A 15594-nucleotide genomic window follows, 5' to 3' on the forward strand; every position below is an offset into this window, starting at 1 on the left:
CTGTATTTTATTTGCATCATCTTCCCACTTAAATGTGTTCCGTCTCCTGCAACTCCTGTCTCATTTAATGGGCTACTATTAGTCCGGTCACCCAGATCAGAAACATGGGACACATCCTGTACTCTTCCACTCCCTTCAGCCCCACATGTAATCATCCTCCTTGCAGTTAGATACTAACTCTTAAATACCTTTCAGATCATCCTACTGTTGCCTCCTTAGTTCTCTATCATCATTTGTTTTGTGCAGTTCTAATAGCTGTCGATCGCTAAGCATAGAATAAGAAATGTTAATAATAAATAAACATGCTAATAAATATTTAGCAAATAAGTGCCTGTCTCTCCCCTTCCCTTCCCCCACCTTCCCCTACCAAAAATAAACAAATCAGTGCATACCACTACTATTGCAGTGACTTTTAGAAGAGGCAAGTCTCAGCCTTGTTGAAAATCCACCAGTGATTCCTACTGCCCACAGAATCAAATCTTAACCTCTTAACCCAGTATACAAAACTCATTATCTAGCCCCAGCCAGCCTATCCAGTCCAGTCTTATCTCTTATCATCCCCCTCACACACACTTATACTCTGACCTCCCACATGAACTGCATGTGCTGCACGCTCTTGGATCTCTCGTGCCTTGCTTAGTTAGCTTCTACTCATGTCAGTCACTCTGCGTGTAGTGTCCTGACCCCCACTGTCTGCCTGGCCAGACTTAGTTCTCATTTCATCCACTCTGGGACACTTCCCTTGACCACCTTTCCTGACCCCTTTCCCAGCAGAGGTAGGCCCTTTGCCTCTGAATTGTTCCCAGACCACCTTTGTGCCACATCTCACACTGTACCACAGGGTTTGCTGGTCTTTCTCTCCCCACTGACTCTCACATTTTATCTTTTTCATCTTCTTATCCCCAACACATAGCCAGTGCCTAATCAATGTGTTGACTTAAGATTTTTGTTTTAATTGTCATTTCTTTCTTGGTTTCAAACAATTTATAAATAGATTGCCTGAAATGGTTACACTCTTTACTGAGCTCCCAAATGCATAATCCCAAGAACCATTTATTTAACAAAGAGATAATGTTCTAATTTCTGTTTTTCAGCAACTATTTCTTTAATGGTTTTGGTTTTCGTTACAGCTCTGTCTATCATTTATATCATAGGCCCTTTTTACTTTCTTTTTAGTATCTGAAATATAATAGAAGAAATGATGGTATGTGGTGCATACTTTCTGACTTAGTGTGGGTGTTGGTGTTCTATGCATTGATAATATATGTTGGAAAATGTTGGCTTTATTGGTATGGCAAGATATTTGTTGAGTAGGAAGAGAACAATTGTTATAAAGCATCTAAATTATGAGACTGGGTGTCCTTTTCAGAATTTTAAATTAGTTTTGTATCTAGATTCTTTTATTGGTATGTGTGGTGCTGTGCTTGTTGGTGAAGCATGTGAAACAGAATTGTGAATATTTCATCAGTTCATGTTCATTCTTCCCTTTATAGCAAAAATCAGTAATCTGTTTACAAAATTTTTTTCTCCTGATTCATCATGATAGGGTTATTTATTGAGTAATTCAATACTGATTGATTTAGCAATGTGATACATTTAGCCAAATCTAAATCCTACTGCACAGTGGCTATGTCTTACACTCTTACTTTTCTGGCCATCCCTCGGTAGGGATGCCCTTGGGCCAGGTAGGGTCCTCATCTACCAGGATCGTTGCGCCCTGCTTTTACAAAGCCCTCCCCCCGAGTCTCTAGCACTGTCTCTGTTGCTCAGTTTTCACATAGCCTGTATTTACTACTTTGACCCTTTATCACCATCTGTTCAATACTCTAAATTCCTACCCTTAGTTAAGGCTCTGAGACCCTGGGCTTACCTCCTCAGCTCATGGCCTGACATCTCTCACATTGCCTGTTATACCCTGGTTCACATTTCCTTGTCTCTTACGTTGTACCCCTCTTTAGAAGGTTTCCTTTTCCAACTATCTGCTCTGCTCCTGTTCCTCCATGTCCCCACCCTTCTTCCAAGAAGCAAAGTGCTTGAAGAACTCTTTTTTTCTTGTTCTTCCACACAGCCCTTTACTTGTAATATTTCTTATTATTTAAACTGCTCCTAAAATTCTTTCTCTTACAGAAAGCTCTCTTGGATTGATAGAGGAAAGCCACTTACTTTTCCTGACCTTTGTCCATTCCTGGATGTCAGTAACCACCTCCTCTCCCATAATGCTGCATGACTCTTCTTTGTCCTCTCATTCCCTAAATGTGCGTGCCACTGATGAGTTTAGGTTGGCAGATGTACTGCTTCTTTGGTCTTATGTTTTGTTAGTTACTTCTCTCTCGAAGCCCCTGGAAGCCAGGGACTACATCTGTTTAATTCTTGGTGTACTGCCTAATACAGCCCACCATCACCATTGTCACACATACATGGCTTGTAACTGCTTTCTGATAGTAGGAAACAATGGTTTGATAAAGAAGAGTGGTGGGTGTTGAACATTTGGCATCATATTGCATGCATTTTATACTGATGCAGATTGAGGAGAAAAAAACCTTGGCCTTGGATTTTTTAAGCATTCCCTGTTTAAGGAAGAGCAGGTGGTAAAATTAATCTTATAAAAAGATAATTTAATGTTTTTCACATTTGTTGTTTTGTCTCTGTCAAGTCTAGAAAAGCATATTGAAAATCAAATAGAGCTAAAACAGTACTTTGATACATCAATCCAAAGAACAGTTGATTGTAGTAAATTAGGATTTGTTACAGAAATTTCATAATGCCCAAAGGACTGAAATGCGTGGAGAATGTGGCAAAGGCTGCAGTTTTAGATGTCTTTCTCATGCAAATCATTATCTATAAAGTTTTAATAATCAGGCTTAAACAGAAATTGCTAGAGTGACGTCCAGAATAAAATCTGATATTTTAACAGCAAAAAACATTGGCTGTTTATATTATAATGCTTGTTAACATAATGACTGCTGTTCTGAGGACTCCTTAAAATACTGAGGATTTGTTAACTCATTTGGAAACAGCTACTGGGAAATAAAGGGGGAAAATCTGTTTAGAAATTGAAAATGATCTTAAGGGGGAAAAAGAGGTTAGTATCTCTCCGGTCAATGATAACATCAGATTTTCCTAAAATTAAGTGGAAATTGTTTAAAGCAACTTGATGTGGAGTTTAATTTAGGTATAGGAGTTCCAGTTTTCAGTGTTTTCTTTTTTTCTTTAAGAATTTCTCAGAAACATTTTTTTCCTTTTGGGTTAAATAATACTATTTATCATAAATCATTTTAAAGCAGTGTCCAAATGTGGTTTTTGAGCTACATTTTATTGTCTTATTCCCATTTCACACTTCATTAAAATTGTATATTCCTTTTAAGACCACATCCTATTAGTTAGTACTCTTTCTAAGCAAGAAATTAGAGTTTTTGGAAGCTCTGTAGGAATTTCTGAAGGAACATACTGCTTTTTACAAGTTATGTGCTTTGTGGCACTGTCAGTTGGGTATTTGACTTGAATTTTTTCAGATGGAACCTGATTTGCAAATTATGAACTTTGGGCTGGAGGGTGAGAGATAGATTTTCTTTCCCTGACATTTGCCAGGGGTGTTTATTGAGAGATGTTAATACGTATTCATGGGGAAAAGGGAGAGCACTGTCAGAGATTTGGAAGGATACTTTATAGCCCTGATCATGGTATTTAAATATCTACCTTAGCATATTAAAGGGACTAAGGAGTGGCTGCCATAAGTAAATTGTTTAACTTTATGTAACCAAGTTTTTTCAAACATTTGACCACAGAATGCTTTTTTGCATAGAATACCTATTAATAGTCTTTGAAACAAGTGTTCCAAGAGCAGAGTTTGTAAAGTGTTGCACTAACCAATAAAACCCATGAGCCAAAGTAATATCCTTTTCAAAATCCTAATTTACAGGAAGGCAATAAGTTAATTATTTGAAATATTTGTCCAAACACCTGAATTTCACGTCAACCAGTCGTTCTAAGTGCCTCTGGATCTGGAGTATCCTGTGTGTTATGGACATCCATATAGGAGTCTGTAGTGGAAAGTATGAAGGAATATATTTGGAAACCTAGTCACTCTGCTAATTTTGAAACATACAGAAAAAGAGGGAAGAGTACAATAAAAAATTTTGTCAGTTACTTAAAATAATGTTTGAAATGTTTCAAACACTAGATGAAGTTCCATTAAAAAAGAAATACAAATATTTCAATTGGACTACCCTTTATAAATTAATTTCTTAAATGATTCTGATTCATGTAGTGGGATTTTTCCCCCAATAACTGAGATGTTTATAAAGTGCTGATTCAGCAGCAGCAGACTAGAGGACAAAATGACACAAATATTCTAGCTAAACTTGATAATAATCCAAACTATTTTTCTCTTCATGTTTTGCCAAATTTTTCCACCCACAGGATAAAAGATAATATTGATGTTGGGTAGATTAGCAGTACTGGCCTCATCTAGGTTCATTTTATTTTTCCCTTGTTTTCTTTTTTTCCTGTCTTTGATCAGCCAATACTGTGTATTCCTGTATTGGCTTAGGTAAACTGATGGCTCTGAAAAAAAGACAAGCTTAAAGAGAAGTTTCCTTTCTCTGTCTGCTTTCTATATCACCTTCATCATCCTAAGACTGACTCACCAGTGTTTAGCTCATCCCACTGTGGTGGGGAGGGTGGAATTGTGTTGATTGGTTTAGGCCAGTGATGCCATGGGATAGAATCAATCCTAACATAACTCCAGGGCCTGGAAATTTTGGTCATGTTAAGAAAAGTCATGTAGGAAATGCGGAAACAACCAGTAATGTCCTTTTCTTCAAATCAGACACATTTTAAAAATTGAATGTGTTAATATTAACAGTTTGTTTTTTCTTGGGTCTTTTTAGAGGACAAGAATTTTGGGCAGATTTGAATGCCATGAACTTATATGAAACAACTGAATTTGACCAACTACGAAGGCTGTCCACACCACCCTCTAGCAATGTCAACTCTGTTTACCACACAGCCTGGAAATTCTTCTGTAGGGATCACTTTGGATGGAGAGAGTATCCTGAGGTATTTACACAGGTTCTTTTTCCAAAAAGTACCTTTAAATTTTTTTTATCTTTCACTGTTATTTTATTCTCCCTTTCCAACAATGACTAGACAGAACCACAAATCAAGGAGCTTATGGATATAAAATTGAGTCTCGTTGATATAAATAACACCTTTCTTGATTTTTCTGAAAATATATTTCTTTACATTAATCTCCTGGAATCCATAAATAGAATACCACTATTATCAGAGAGATAAAATGCTTTCCCCAGTATCTTATACTAAAGAGACCAAGTATTTATAGGGGTCAGTACTCAGACTCAGTGCCTCCTTGAGTAATTTTAATGAGGTAAGCACTGGTGTAACTTTTGACTGTATCTAGCTCCTGGACTTATGTTGGTTGGATCACGTGTTACACTTAGCATTTCAGAAGTCTAGTGGGAAACAGTCGCTCTTAAGCCCCTGGAAGAATACTTGAAAATGTTTCTTGAGCTGTGGTGAGGCACATCAGTCATTTAAAATTCTGTCATATGTGCACATGCATCCTTACTCGAGATGGTAAGAAGAAGCCCATCAATCAAAAAGTAAGGTTTTAAAATGATGATGGTTTATTTTGCCTCTGAATGAGAATTCTGAGTCAAGTTTAAACACCCTGAAATGGACTTTAGCGATTGATTTCACATTTCCAAACATCTGACTTCTTCAATTTGATTAAATTCATTTCCATCGTTACAAAAAGGGAAAACTGACTTATCTACCTTAGGTTTTCTTTTAAGGCAATAGCAAAAGAAAATGACCTAATAATGTTAATTGCTATAAAACACAATATTGAATTAAAATTTCTGACTTTTTAAAGTAATCACTAGTGTCTGATACCTTCCAAAGAGAATAAGAGGCTGTTTAAAATGTATTCTCAGGATACTTGGACTGTCCCAATGTTTTTCCTCTGAGAGGTTTCTTAGGTTTGGTACTTAATTGGTTTATTTCAACTGTATACCCTACCATCTCTAATCCTCTTTTGAAAACCCCCTTCAATATAAACAGAAAAATCTCTAGGACATTGTTAAGGCCTCAAAATAGGATAGAGTAGTTCCTTGGGCCTCACATGTTTCATGAGGTAGAAATCTGTGCTCTTCTGAACAGGGAGCATCTTTCTAGTCTGTATCTTTGCCCCCCCCCCCCGCCAAAAAAAATTTTATGTATAAAGGGAATTAATTTGACTCACTGTACTTTATTGGAACTCTTCTGAAGTTAACAGCAAGGTTAATTATTTTTGCTTTTAGTTACATTAACATTTTGCGTATTTAATAGTGATTGTTTCTTGACTTGTTTTTTTTTAACTTGCTTTTTTTTCCCCCCTCTATCTTCTATTTTCTACTGCATAGTCTGTTATTCGATTGATTGAAGAAGCCAACTCTCGGGGTCTGAAAGAGGTCCGATTTATGATGTGGAACAACCACTACATCCTCCACAATTCATTCTTCAGGAGAGAAATAAAAAGGAGACCCCTCTTCCGCTCCTGTTTTATACTGCTTCCATATTTACAGTAAGTGTTCAGTGGAAAGTCTCACCTTTACTCTCATTTTATGTAAATGTACAACTGAATGCCAAAGAGAAAAAGATTTTAGTTTAAGAGACTAACTTGGTTATTACCTCTACAATGTGAAATTCTGAGTTATTCTTTGGGTTTAATTCTTCAAGACTTGGAAACAACTTAAGTGCCCATCATTGGATGAGTGGATAAAGAAGATGTGTATAATACAGTGGAATACTACTCGGTCATCAAAAAAGATGACATCTTGCCATTTGCAACAACATGGATGGACCTTGAGGGCATTATGCTAAGCAAAACAAGTCAGACAGAGAAAGGCATATACTGTATGATTTCGCTCAAAACAGACACAAACGTAGATGTGGAGAACAGATTGGTGATTATCAGAGGGGGTGGGAGGAGGGCGAAAGAGATAAAGGGGCACATGTGCACAGTGACAAATGGAAACTAGATTATTGGTGGGGAACACAATGTAGTCTATACAGAAGTCAAATATAATAATAGACACCTGAAATTTATATAATGCTATCAACCACTGTTGCCTCAAAAAAAAAAATCAATTAAAAAAAATAGAGTTCAGATAAGATACAATTAACCCAACACTAAGAATGAGTATCCTATTGGATTTTTTGAACTGAAAAGCAGAATTAACATTTTCCCACAGCTGAAAGTAATTATATCTGGAATGAGGCAGAGTTTGCTTTTGCCTCTTTGTGGAAGATTGATTTTTCTGGTGATAACCCTTCTACGTTATGGGACTACTTCCCAGCCCAGGTGAACTGCCAGGACAAGTAGGGAGAGTCCTTCAAGGTTGTGTTCTCCATTCTTTTCCCTTGAGTGAATCTATATGGGAAGAATTCACCTTTTCAAATAATTTGCATTCTCATTTACTAAGTAAGGCCCATCTTCCTGAAACACTCACTAAAATTACCTGTCATACTTTTAGGTTGAGACTGAACTCATCCTTCTCAATTGTCAATGAGCTCTTCTTCCATTTTGCCAAGTGCCACTTCTTCTTTCCTTCTAGATAGCACACTGGCACATCTCCATAGACGCCAAAAGGTAGGGCAGTTACCGTTAGCTTGGCCATCTTTGGAAGTTAGCATCTCTAAGGAAATCATTCTATACTCTAATCAGATTTACCATATTTAGCCTGATTTTTAAAGTGATACTGGGTTTACCTGGTTTTATGAACTTGGGAGGTCTAGAGTAAATATTGGTTGGTCTCTTCTGCTGATCTTTGAGGTAAAGATGCTCCTTTTATACTCTTATGAGTAGTTTTTTGTTTCAAGCCCAAACTGTATTTTTCCCAGATCATTATGACAAAATCTTAATGATTCTAATTCTGAGATTACAAAGAGAACATTAAAAACAAAATACAAACAAATAAAAATCTGTGAAATGCTCAGTATCCAAAAGCAGTTTGTAATAAGGCTGATTTTAGAAATATATATTGGCTTGGGGTAAATGTGTGCTTTCTTCCTAGTCTAAGTGTGAAAATTGTTACCTTGTAGGGTTTTTTTAAATTAGAAACTAATAAAAATGCCATTTCTGTGATTTCAGCAGCACAGCTGGAGAGTGTGTTGGCCTCCAGTAGTTAGGAACATACTGTCCTCCCAGTGAGATGGCAGAACTCATTAGTGAGACCGGCACTTTGGCATGCTGAGCCAGTCAAGCGAGATGTCGCTTCTGTGTGACAGTAAGGATGCTCATCATTCAAGTGCTGCATTGTTGGGGGAGTTTACAAGAAGGGTGAAAATTGATTTGTTTCCATCCTAAGACAAGTAATTATGGAATTAGCCCCCCCTTCTTTTTTAAACTTAGGCTTGTTTTGTAAAAGTGTGAACTATAAAAATAGTATAAGCAGTAGTAGAATTAATGACACAAGTATGGCCTTACTATTTATAACATAAGCTTACAAGAGAACAAAGAAAGTCAATGGAAGAAGGGCTCTATTCTCTCTTCCTTTTTCTTTTTAAAATTTCCTATTTTGGTCGTCTTGTCTGGAACACAGTGATAATCAGGTGTAAAGTAAGAGCTTAGCAAATCAAAGAGTTATGCAGACACTCGAATGAGAAAAGAGCAGAGAAGCAGCAGGTTCTCCAGTGTGGAATGGGTGAATGCAGCCCTTCGGTTCCTGTCAGCCCTGGAGTCTGGGGCAAAGGGGCACTGGGACTGGCCACTGGGGAGAAAGGGGAGGGGGCTTCATTCCAAAAAGCAGATTTCAGAGAGACCATGATCTTAGCCAGGAAGAAAGTTTTGTTTTGAAGTGTTAGTAAATGCAAAGAGTCAAAGAAAAACATAGATGTCAAAAAGACCACAATTATCAGGGAATCAGAGATGTCTAAGAATTGGGAATGCTAGAATAGGGTGGGTGGGGTGAGAGGGCTGACTTAATTCATGAATTTCCTGTAAATCTGGCTCTTTTTAAATGAAAGCTTCCCTGCTGCCTTTTTTTTCTTCCAGTTTTATTGACACATGATTGACGTACAGCACTGTCTAAGTTAAGGTGTACAGCATAATGACTTGACATACGAGTATATTGCAAAATGATCACCACAGTACGTTTAGTTAACATCCATCTCCTCAGAGTTACAAAAAAATTTTTTCCTTGTGCTTGCTGCTTTTTAATGGAGCTGATAAAAAAGAGCTTATTCTTTAATATTCTTAGAATACTTGAGCTGAGGCTGCACAAGCAAACAAATCTCAGATTTAGAGGTTTGGGAGTTCATTTCAGCTGAAAGGACATCTGTCCCATGCAGTTCCTTGTGGTCATGAGAAGGCCTGATAGAATTTCTTTGACTCCTCCCCAAAAAGGATAAAATAAAATTAATTTTTACTTCATTATTGAAGTTGAATTAGGAAATGTCTTTCAAAATGACAAGGGGAGGGAAGGAGAGTGGTAAAAGGTGACCTTAGATTCTGAAAATCCATCCTTCAGAGGTCCTTGGGTACAAGCTCCACATCCTCTGCTTTGCCTGTCTTAAAGAAGGCTGCTCCAGCACTGGGAAGCACGCAGCGTCATTGGAATACCCATGAGCCGAATACAAACTGAGCAGTAACAAAACTCTCAGAAAATAACTGTGCTTGGAATATATATTTTTAACTCATGGCAACTAGAGTGTAGAAGTCCATCAGACAGATGTCTATATGCATTTTTATGTTTTAGCCCAATTAGGATGTTGGCTTATTAAAAGTAAGTATCTATGGATAGGAATGGATGCTAACCACATATGTAAAATCTAATTTAATATCTCAGGAGGGGTAGGATTTATTTACACGAGCTCATCCTTCAAGCATCTATGAGTAAATAATAGAAAAAGGAAAGGATACATTTGAAGCTTTCATTTTATGGAACTAGTTTTTAGGCAGGGGTGATACCAGGAAGAAAAGGAGCAGAGTCTCTTCGATTGTCAGTGTCGGGTTTTCAGTACAGCTGCGACAGCCTAAAACCGGTTTTGGGCGGAGTGCTTGTGAGAATCTCACCTTCTCCCTCAACCTGGAAACCTCTGTTGGTAACTTCAACCACTGATAATCCTGGAAAACCTGGTGGGCTGGGACTGACCCTCTTTGCAGAGCAAGGATAGAGGGAACAGCTAAAAATAAGGAGCTTATATTCTGTGTTTCCTGCCGTTCCTCCAGAATAGTGATGGCTTTAAAGAGTTACAGACCTTTTAGAATCTGATTAAAGCAGCTGGGTACATTTCTCTTCAGAAAGATGTGCCAGTGAACGGAGGCTCTGGAGAGTCTGTCTGGGCTTTGTGAAAATGCTCCAGAGGACGGGAGCTGTTGTGCCTTCTGTCGTGAAGGTTGGAGAAACCAGCACCCCCTTTAAATTGGCCCTTGAACTGAAAGCACCCGGTGGATTCTGTAAGTCCTGGATCCACCCAGAACTCCAGCTCTGTCTCACAAAGGGACTTTGAGGCCGGATAAATCATAGGCACAGCTACTTGAAGGGGGCACGGGTTAGAGAAGGCAGTTGTGCCTCTGTAGCTTTTAGCTTCTTATCAAGCCATCTTAAAGGTCAAAAGACTGTGTGAGGTGATGGCGGTGTTAGTGGTGATGGTAGCAGGAGTCAGGCAAACCTGAGTTGCAATCCTGGTATCCTATCACTTTCAAGCCTTGTGGGGAGGAAAAAAGATATACACACACACATATATACACATATATACACACACACGCCCACACACATGAATTGTGAAGTACATGGAAATGGAAAGAGTGTGCGCTTAGAGACTATCTAGATAGGCCTGGATTCATATCCTATCTCTGTTCTTTGCTAGCTATGCTAGCAGTTTCTTTATTTGAAAAGTGGGGATAACCAAGCCATCCCTGTTTGTAAAATACCTGGTCTGTAGTATGTGCTTAGTATCAAGTGGCTGTGATTATGAGGAGGGTGATGGTAAGATATGCTCTTGAACATTAGAGACATGTTCACCCACAGTTGTACCTCTGTGTCACAAAGCTCTGTGGAAAATTTCAGTTTCCTAATCCATTTGGCAGACTTTCTGCTTCCTTGTGACCACCGTATGCTGTGAGTGTTACAGTACCCTGGCCCTGAATCTGGGTCTCAGGGTCGGGCTTTCCTTTCTCTCTGTTCTTTCCTTTTGCTCTGTTTTGAAAGTGGCCAAGAAATATGATTAAGCATTTAACTGAGCAGGAGTAAGTAACTGATCAAAGCTGCTGCTTATCTAAACTCATCCTTCAAAGTAACAGATTTGAATTTAAAGATCCAAGGATATGCATTCTGGTGTCTGGAGCTTAAAGTAATTAGGTCCATCTTAAGCACACCTAAAACTATGAAATTGGAATTGTGTTGTGGTTTTGTTGTTGCATGTGATACTAAAAAAGAAGCAAATGCCAATTGTTAGCTTTCAATACCTACTCCATGATTTTTGTTTTTATACAAAAATTAAAGCATAAGCTTTTTTATTTTTAATATTTTATATCTCCACCCTGTAAGCTCCCTCTTTCCCACCTACCTCACTTTGTCTCCCCTCACTCTGCACCCCCTACCCCAAATAGCTTTTAGTAATGACATGTTTTCTGCTTAGTACAGCAGAGTTTGAAGAACGCGTATAAATTATTGTTGCTCCCTTGAAACAGTTTCTTTAACCCTATAGGCAAAAGAGGAGTCCAGGATTCAAAAAGTGAAGTTATTTATAAATTGGCTCTTGCTTGCTTGCCTTACAGCAGTACATTCCAGAGTTTTCTCCACAAGGAGAAGGCCAGGAGGAAGCCAATGATAGGTTATCCCGGTATAGGCCGTATTTGCTCTAGGATTTTTTTCTTTAACAGGTAGTATTTTCTATATTGTTTTTTAAACCAGCATTTAAACTATACAAGTTATAATATTAGATACTGCTCTAGAGCAATATAATGTGAAATGTATTTACTTCTGAATGTCTTACATTGACGTTCCTTCCTGTCTTTTCTAGGACACTTGGTGGTGTTCCCACACAGGCTCCTCCACCTCTTGAAGCAACCTCATCATCACAAATCATCTGCCCAGATGGGGTCACCTCAGCAAACTTTTACCCTGAAACTTGGGTTTATATGCATCCCTCTCAGGACTTCATCCAAGTGCCTGTTTCTGCAGAGGACAAAAGTTATCGAATCATTTATAATCTTTTTCATAAGACTGTGCCTGAGTTTAAATATAGAATTTTGCAAATATTGAGAGTCCAAAACCAGTTTCTCTGGGAGAAATATAAAAGGTGAGTGAGCAGTATGAATAAAGTTCAAGAGAGCCTTTTCTTAATGTACCTAATGACAAACGCAGAACATAATGGTAAAGACTTGTGTGGAACTTAGTAGGTTTGTATTTTTTTTCATGTAACTTACATATCCTCATAACAGACCTATAAGTAGGATTATTACAGTCTCCATTTTACAGAGAGGAAACTAAGTCACAGGAAAGTTTGGTAATGTAGCACAGGTCATACAGCTAATAAGCTAATGGTGCTGGAATTTGGACCCAGGCAGTCCTGCACCAGAGGTATGCTCTTAATCACTTTACTATGCTGCCTCTCAAGTCAGCAAACTCACTAACGTAGTGCAAAAGGAATACATGTGGGTTTGAGGAATCTCAGACTCGAGACACTCAGGTTGGTGGGATTAGACAAGGAAGGCATCCTGAGAAGGTAAGATGTGAGAACTAGATTTGAAATGAAAGAGAAAGCAAGTGAGCAGTTGGTAGAGGAGAAAAGGAAAAAGGGGCATTTCTTGTCTGCAGTGGAAAAGATAGGTTTAAACTTTTAGTATGATCTTTGATGGCATTTTGCCCGTGATAGTTGCTTTAACATTTCCTCCCCACTGAAACCATAAAGAGAAGTTTATGACTACCTCCTCCCTGTTAAATTGATCTATACCTTCCCTCTTCTAAATTCCCTGTCCACTCTTTGCCTTAGGAAAAAGGAATATATGAACAGGAAAATGTTTGGCCGTGACAGAATAATAAATGAGAGACATTTATTTCATGGAACATCCCAGGATGTGGTAGATGGAATCTGCAAGCACAACTTTGACCCCCGAGTCTGTGGAAAGCATGCTACAATGTTTGGACAAGGCAGTTATTTTGCAAAGAAGGCAAGCTATTCTCACAACTTTTCTAAGAAGTCCTCCAAAGGAGTCCATTTCATGTTTCTGGCCAAAGTGCTAACTGGCAGGTACACGATGGGCAGTCATGGCATGAGGAGGCCCCCTCCAGTCAATCCCGGCAGTGTCACCAGTGACCTGTATGACTCGTGTGTGGATAATTTCTTTGAGCCTCAGATTTTTGTCATTTTTAACGATGACCAGAGTTACCCTTATTTTGTTATCCAATATGAAGAAGTCAGTAACACTGTTTCTATTTGAAAAATCTTGGTACTGCTAAATTATTTGATATGAACTCAATCCAGCATTTGTAGCAGGTTTTGGATGGGTGGGACAGAGTGGGGAACAGCATTGGACATTAATAGAGCACTTTTAAGGCCCATTTTTTTAAGTGCTAGAAAATGAAATTTTTTTTTAAGAAATACACAAGTTTTAAAATGACCACTTATTCTTTAATTGTTTACTAATTGTTGTTAGTGTACTCAGTGTGGAAAAGACTACAGATTGCTTACTCTTTTCATTCACACATGTACATATGGGCAGCAATGTTATTAGAAGCATTTAAAAAAAAATAAACTGAACAGCCTAACTAATTAAATGTGACTTAGGCCTGGTAGAAGTTTGGCCCAAATGAAATGGAGGCTGTGAGCAAAGGGAGGATTCCATTGATTACAGTGATAAAACTGACTGGAACTGGTACCACTGTACTTATGCCCTGTTCAAAGCACCGCTGCTGTGGTGGAGGATAAGTCCATGAAATTCTGGTGGGTGGAAAGATATTTTTCTGTTTTTTTTGTTTGTTTTTTTGAGGAAGATCAGCCCTGAGCTAACTACTGCCAATCTTCCTCTTTTTGCTGAGGAAGACTGGCCCAGAGCTAACATCCATGCCCATCTTCCTCTATGTTATACGTGGGATGCCTACCACAGCATGGTGTTTGCCAAGCGGTGCCATGTCCGCACCCGGGATCCGAACTGGCGAACCCTGGGCCACTGGAGAAGTGGAACGTGCGAACTTAACCGCTGCGCCACCAGGCCGGCCCCAGATATTTTTATTTCTATCAGCAGGACTGAAATGTATCACCCACCCAGAAAGCATCCATGGCTTTGTTCTGCAGAATTTGAGAATTCAGAGTTCTGTTTAGAGGAAGTAAAAAACAAAAAGAACCATTTGTCACCAGCAAAATTTTTCACTAACTACTTACATGAAATGTGATTCTCGTGTTGTTAAACTTCAGCCTTGGGAAACTCAGTCTCTTGCATTATCATCCACTCCAATTTGAAGGAGTTGGGCAGCTCATCTGGTGAAAGCCAGTCTTGAGGATTAGAAGTATTACTTTATTTTAGGGTTCCAGAGCTAGGTCCTGAGTGAAGGTTTTAGAGAAAGGAAGTACATCTGTAACCGAATTCATAAGGTTTATTACCGTGCTTTGCACAAGTAGACTCTCAAAAGTATTTGTTGACTTGGACATATTGTTAAAAGCGGTAATCCCATTCCTATGCCTGCTTTGCCAGATGCAGCTGGGTTCCCTGGCTGGCTCTGTATTTTACACTACTTACTTAACAGAAACACAAACTTGGAAATTGTGCCACTGGCGCAGCTGGAGCAGTGTTAGGTGAACATGCTGATACCTTTGTTCAGACAGGTAGCAGCTAGGTATACTTCGCCTTAAGCAAAGCAGATACCTGGATTTACAAAAGCGGAAGTGGTTGTTCACAAAAGAGTTCACCACAGAATTCCCTCAGATGCCAAGCCCTCCTAGTATGTTTGTGGTTATTTCATTTACACAAACTTTTCAGGAACTTCTGCGTTGTTTGAAGCAAGATCTATCTATCCTGACGTCTCAGTGAATCAGTGTGTTCAAGCACTCACCAGGGCTTCCACACGTTATTTATTTTGCCCTAGTTGATCTTGTTTGCTGCCATTGGCATGAGATGGCCAGCTGTGGCCGTTACCATTGTTCTTTCCTCAATTATAACTTGTAAACCAGTGAATCCCAATCTTTTTCAAGTTAAGACACCTTACCATTGCTTATTTGATTTTATGAAACTTGGTCTTTTTTTCTCTCTAAAGGAAAAAAAAGCTTTATGACATATTTATTTTTTTAATAAAACTAAGCAAAAATAAAAGTTCTAGTAATTCTTTAAAACTTTTTGTTGTTGTTTTGGTTTCATTTAAGATAACAATTCAACACATAGTGGATGCTCTGTAAAGGTTGGTTGGTTGGTTGAATGAATGTGAGTGAATGACGAGTGAACAGCCCTAACGAGAACCTGCTTAAATTTTTGTGCTCCTGGAATCATCAAGAAAGTACATTATCTAGCGGTTGACTGTAAGTCATAAGAAAAGAGTGGATATTTTGCAGGTAAGTATTTGGAGGAAAGGGACAAGTTTTATATCAGCAAACAGC

At 38.5% G+C, this 15594-nt stretch overlaps 1 protein-coding gene across 1 annotated transcript in view; it reads left to right on the forward strand.

Annotated features, from left to right (window-relative positions):
- TIPARP (TCDD inducible poly(ADP-ribose) polymerase) overlaps positions 1-15333 on the forward strand; it is a 29767-nt gene extending 14434 nt beyond the window's left edge. Inside the window, exons 3-6 of the mRNA XM_070582167.1 lie at positions 4890-5058; positions 6423-6583; positions 12028-12306; positions 13000-15333. Coding sequence (XP_070438268.1) covers positions 4890-5058; positions 6423-6583; positions 12028-12306; positions 13000-13447 — 1057 coding nt within the window. The 3' untranslated portion in view covers positions 13448-15333. The remainder of the gene's footprint in view (positions 1-4889; positions 5059-6422; positions 6584-12027; positions 12307-12999) is intronic.
- The last annotated feature ends 261 nt before the right edge of the window (positions 15334-15594 follow it).

The sequence above is a fragment of the Equus przewalskii genome, chromosome 18 (genome assembly GCF_037783145.1).
Source record: "Equus przewalskii isolate Varuska chromosome 18, EquPr2, whole genome shotgun sequence".
In the NCBI taxonomy this organism is placed as follows: domain Eukaryota; kingdom Metazoa; phylum Chordata; class Mammalia; order Perissodactyla; family Equidae; genus Equus; species Equus przewalskii.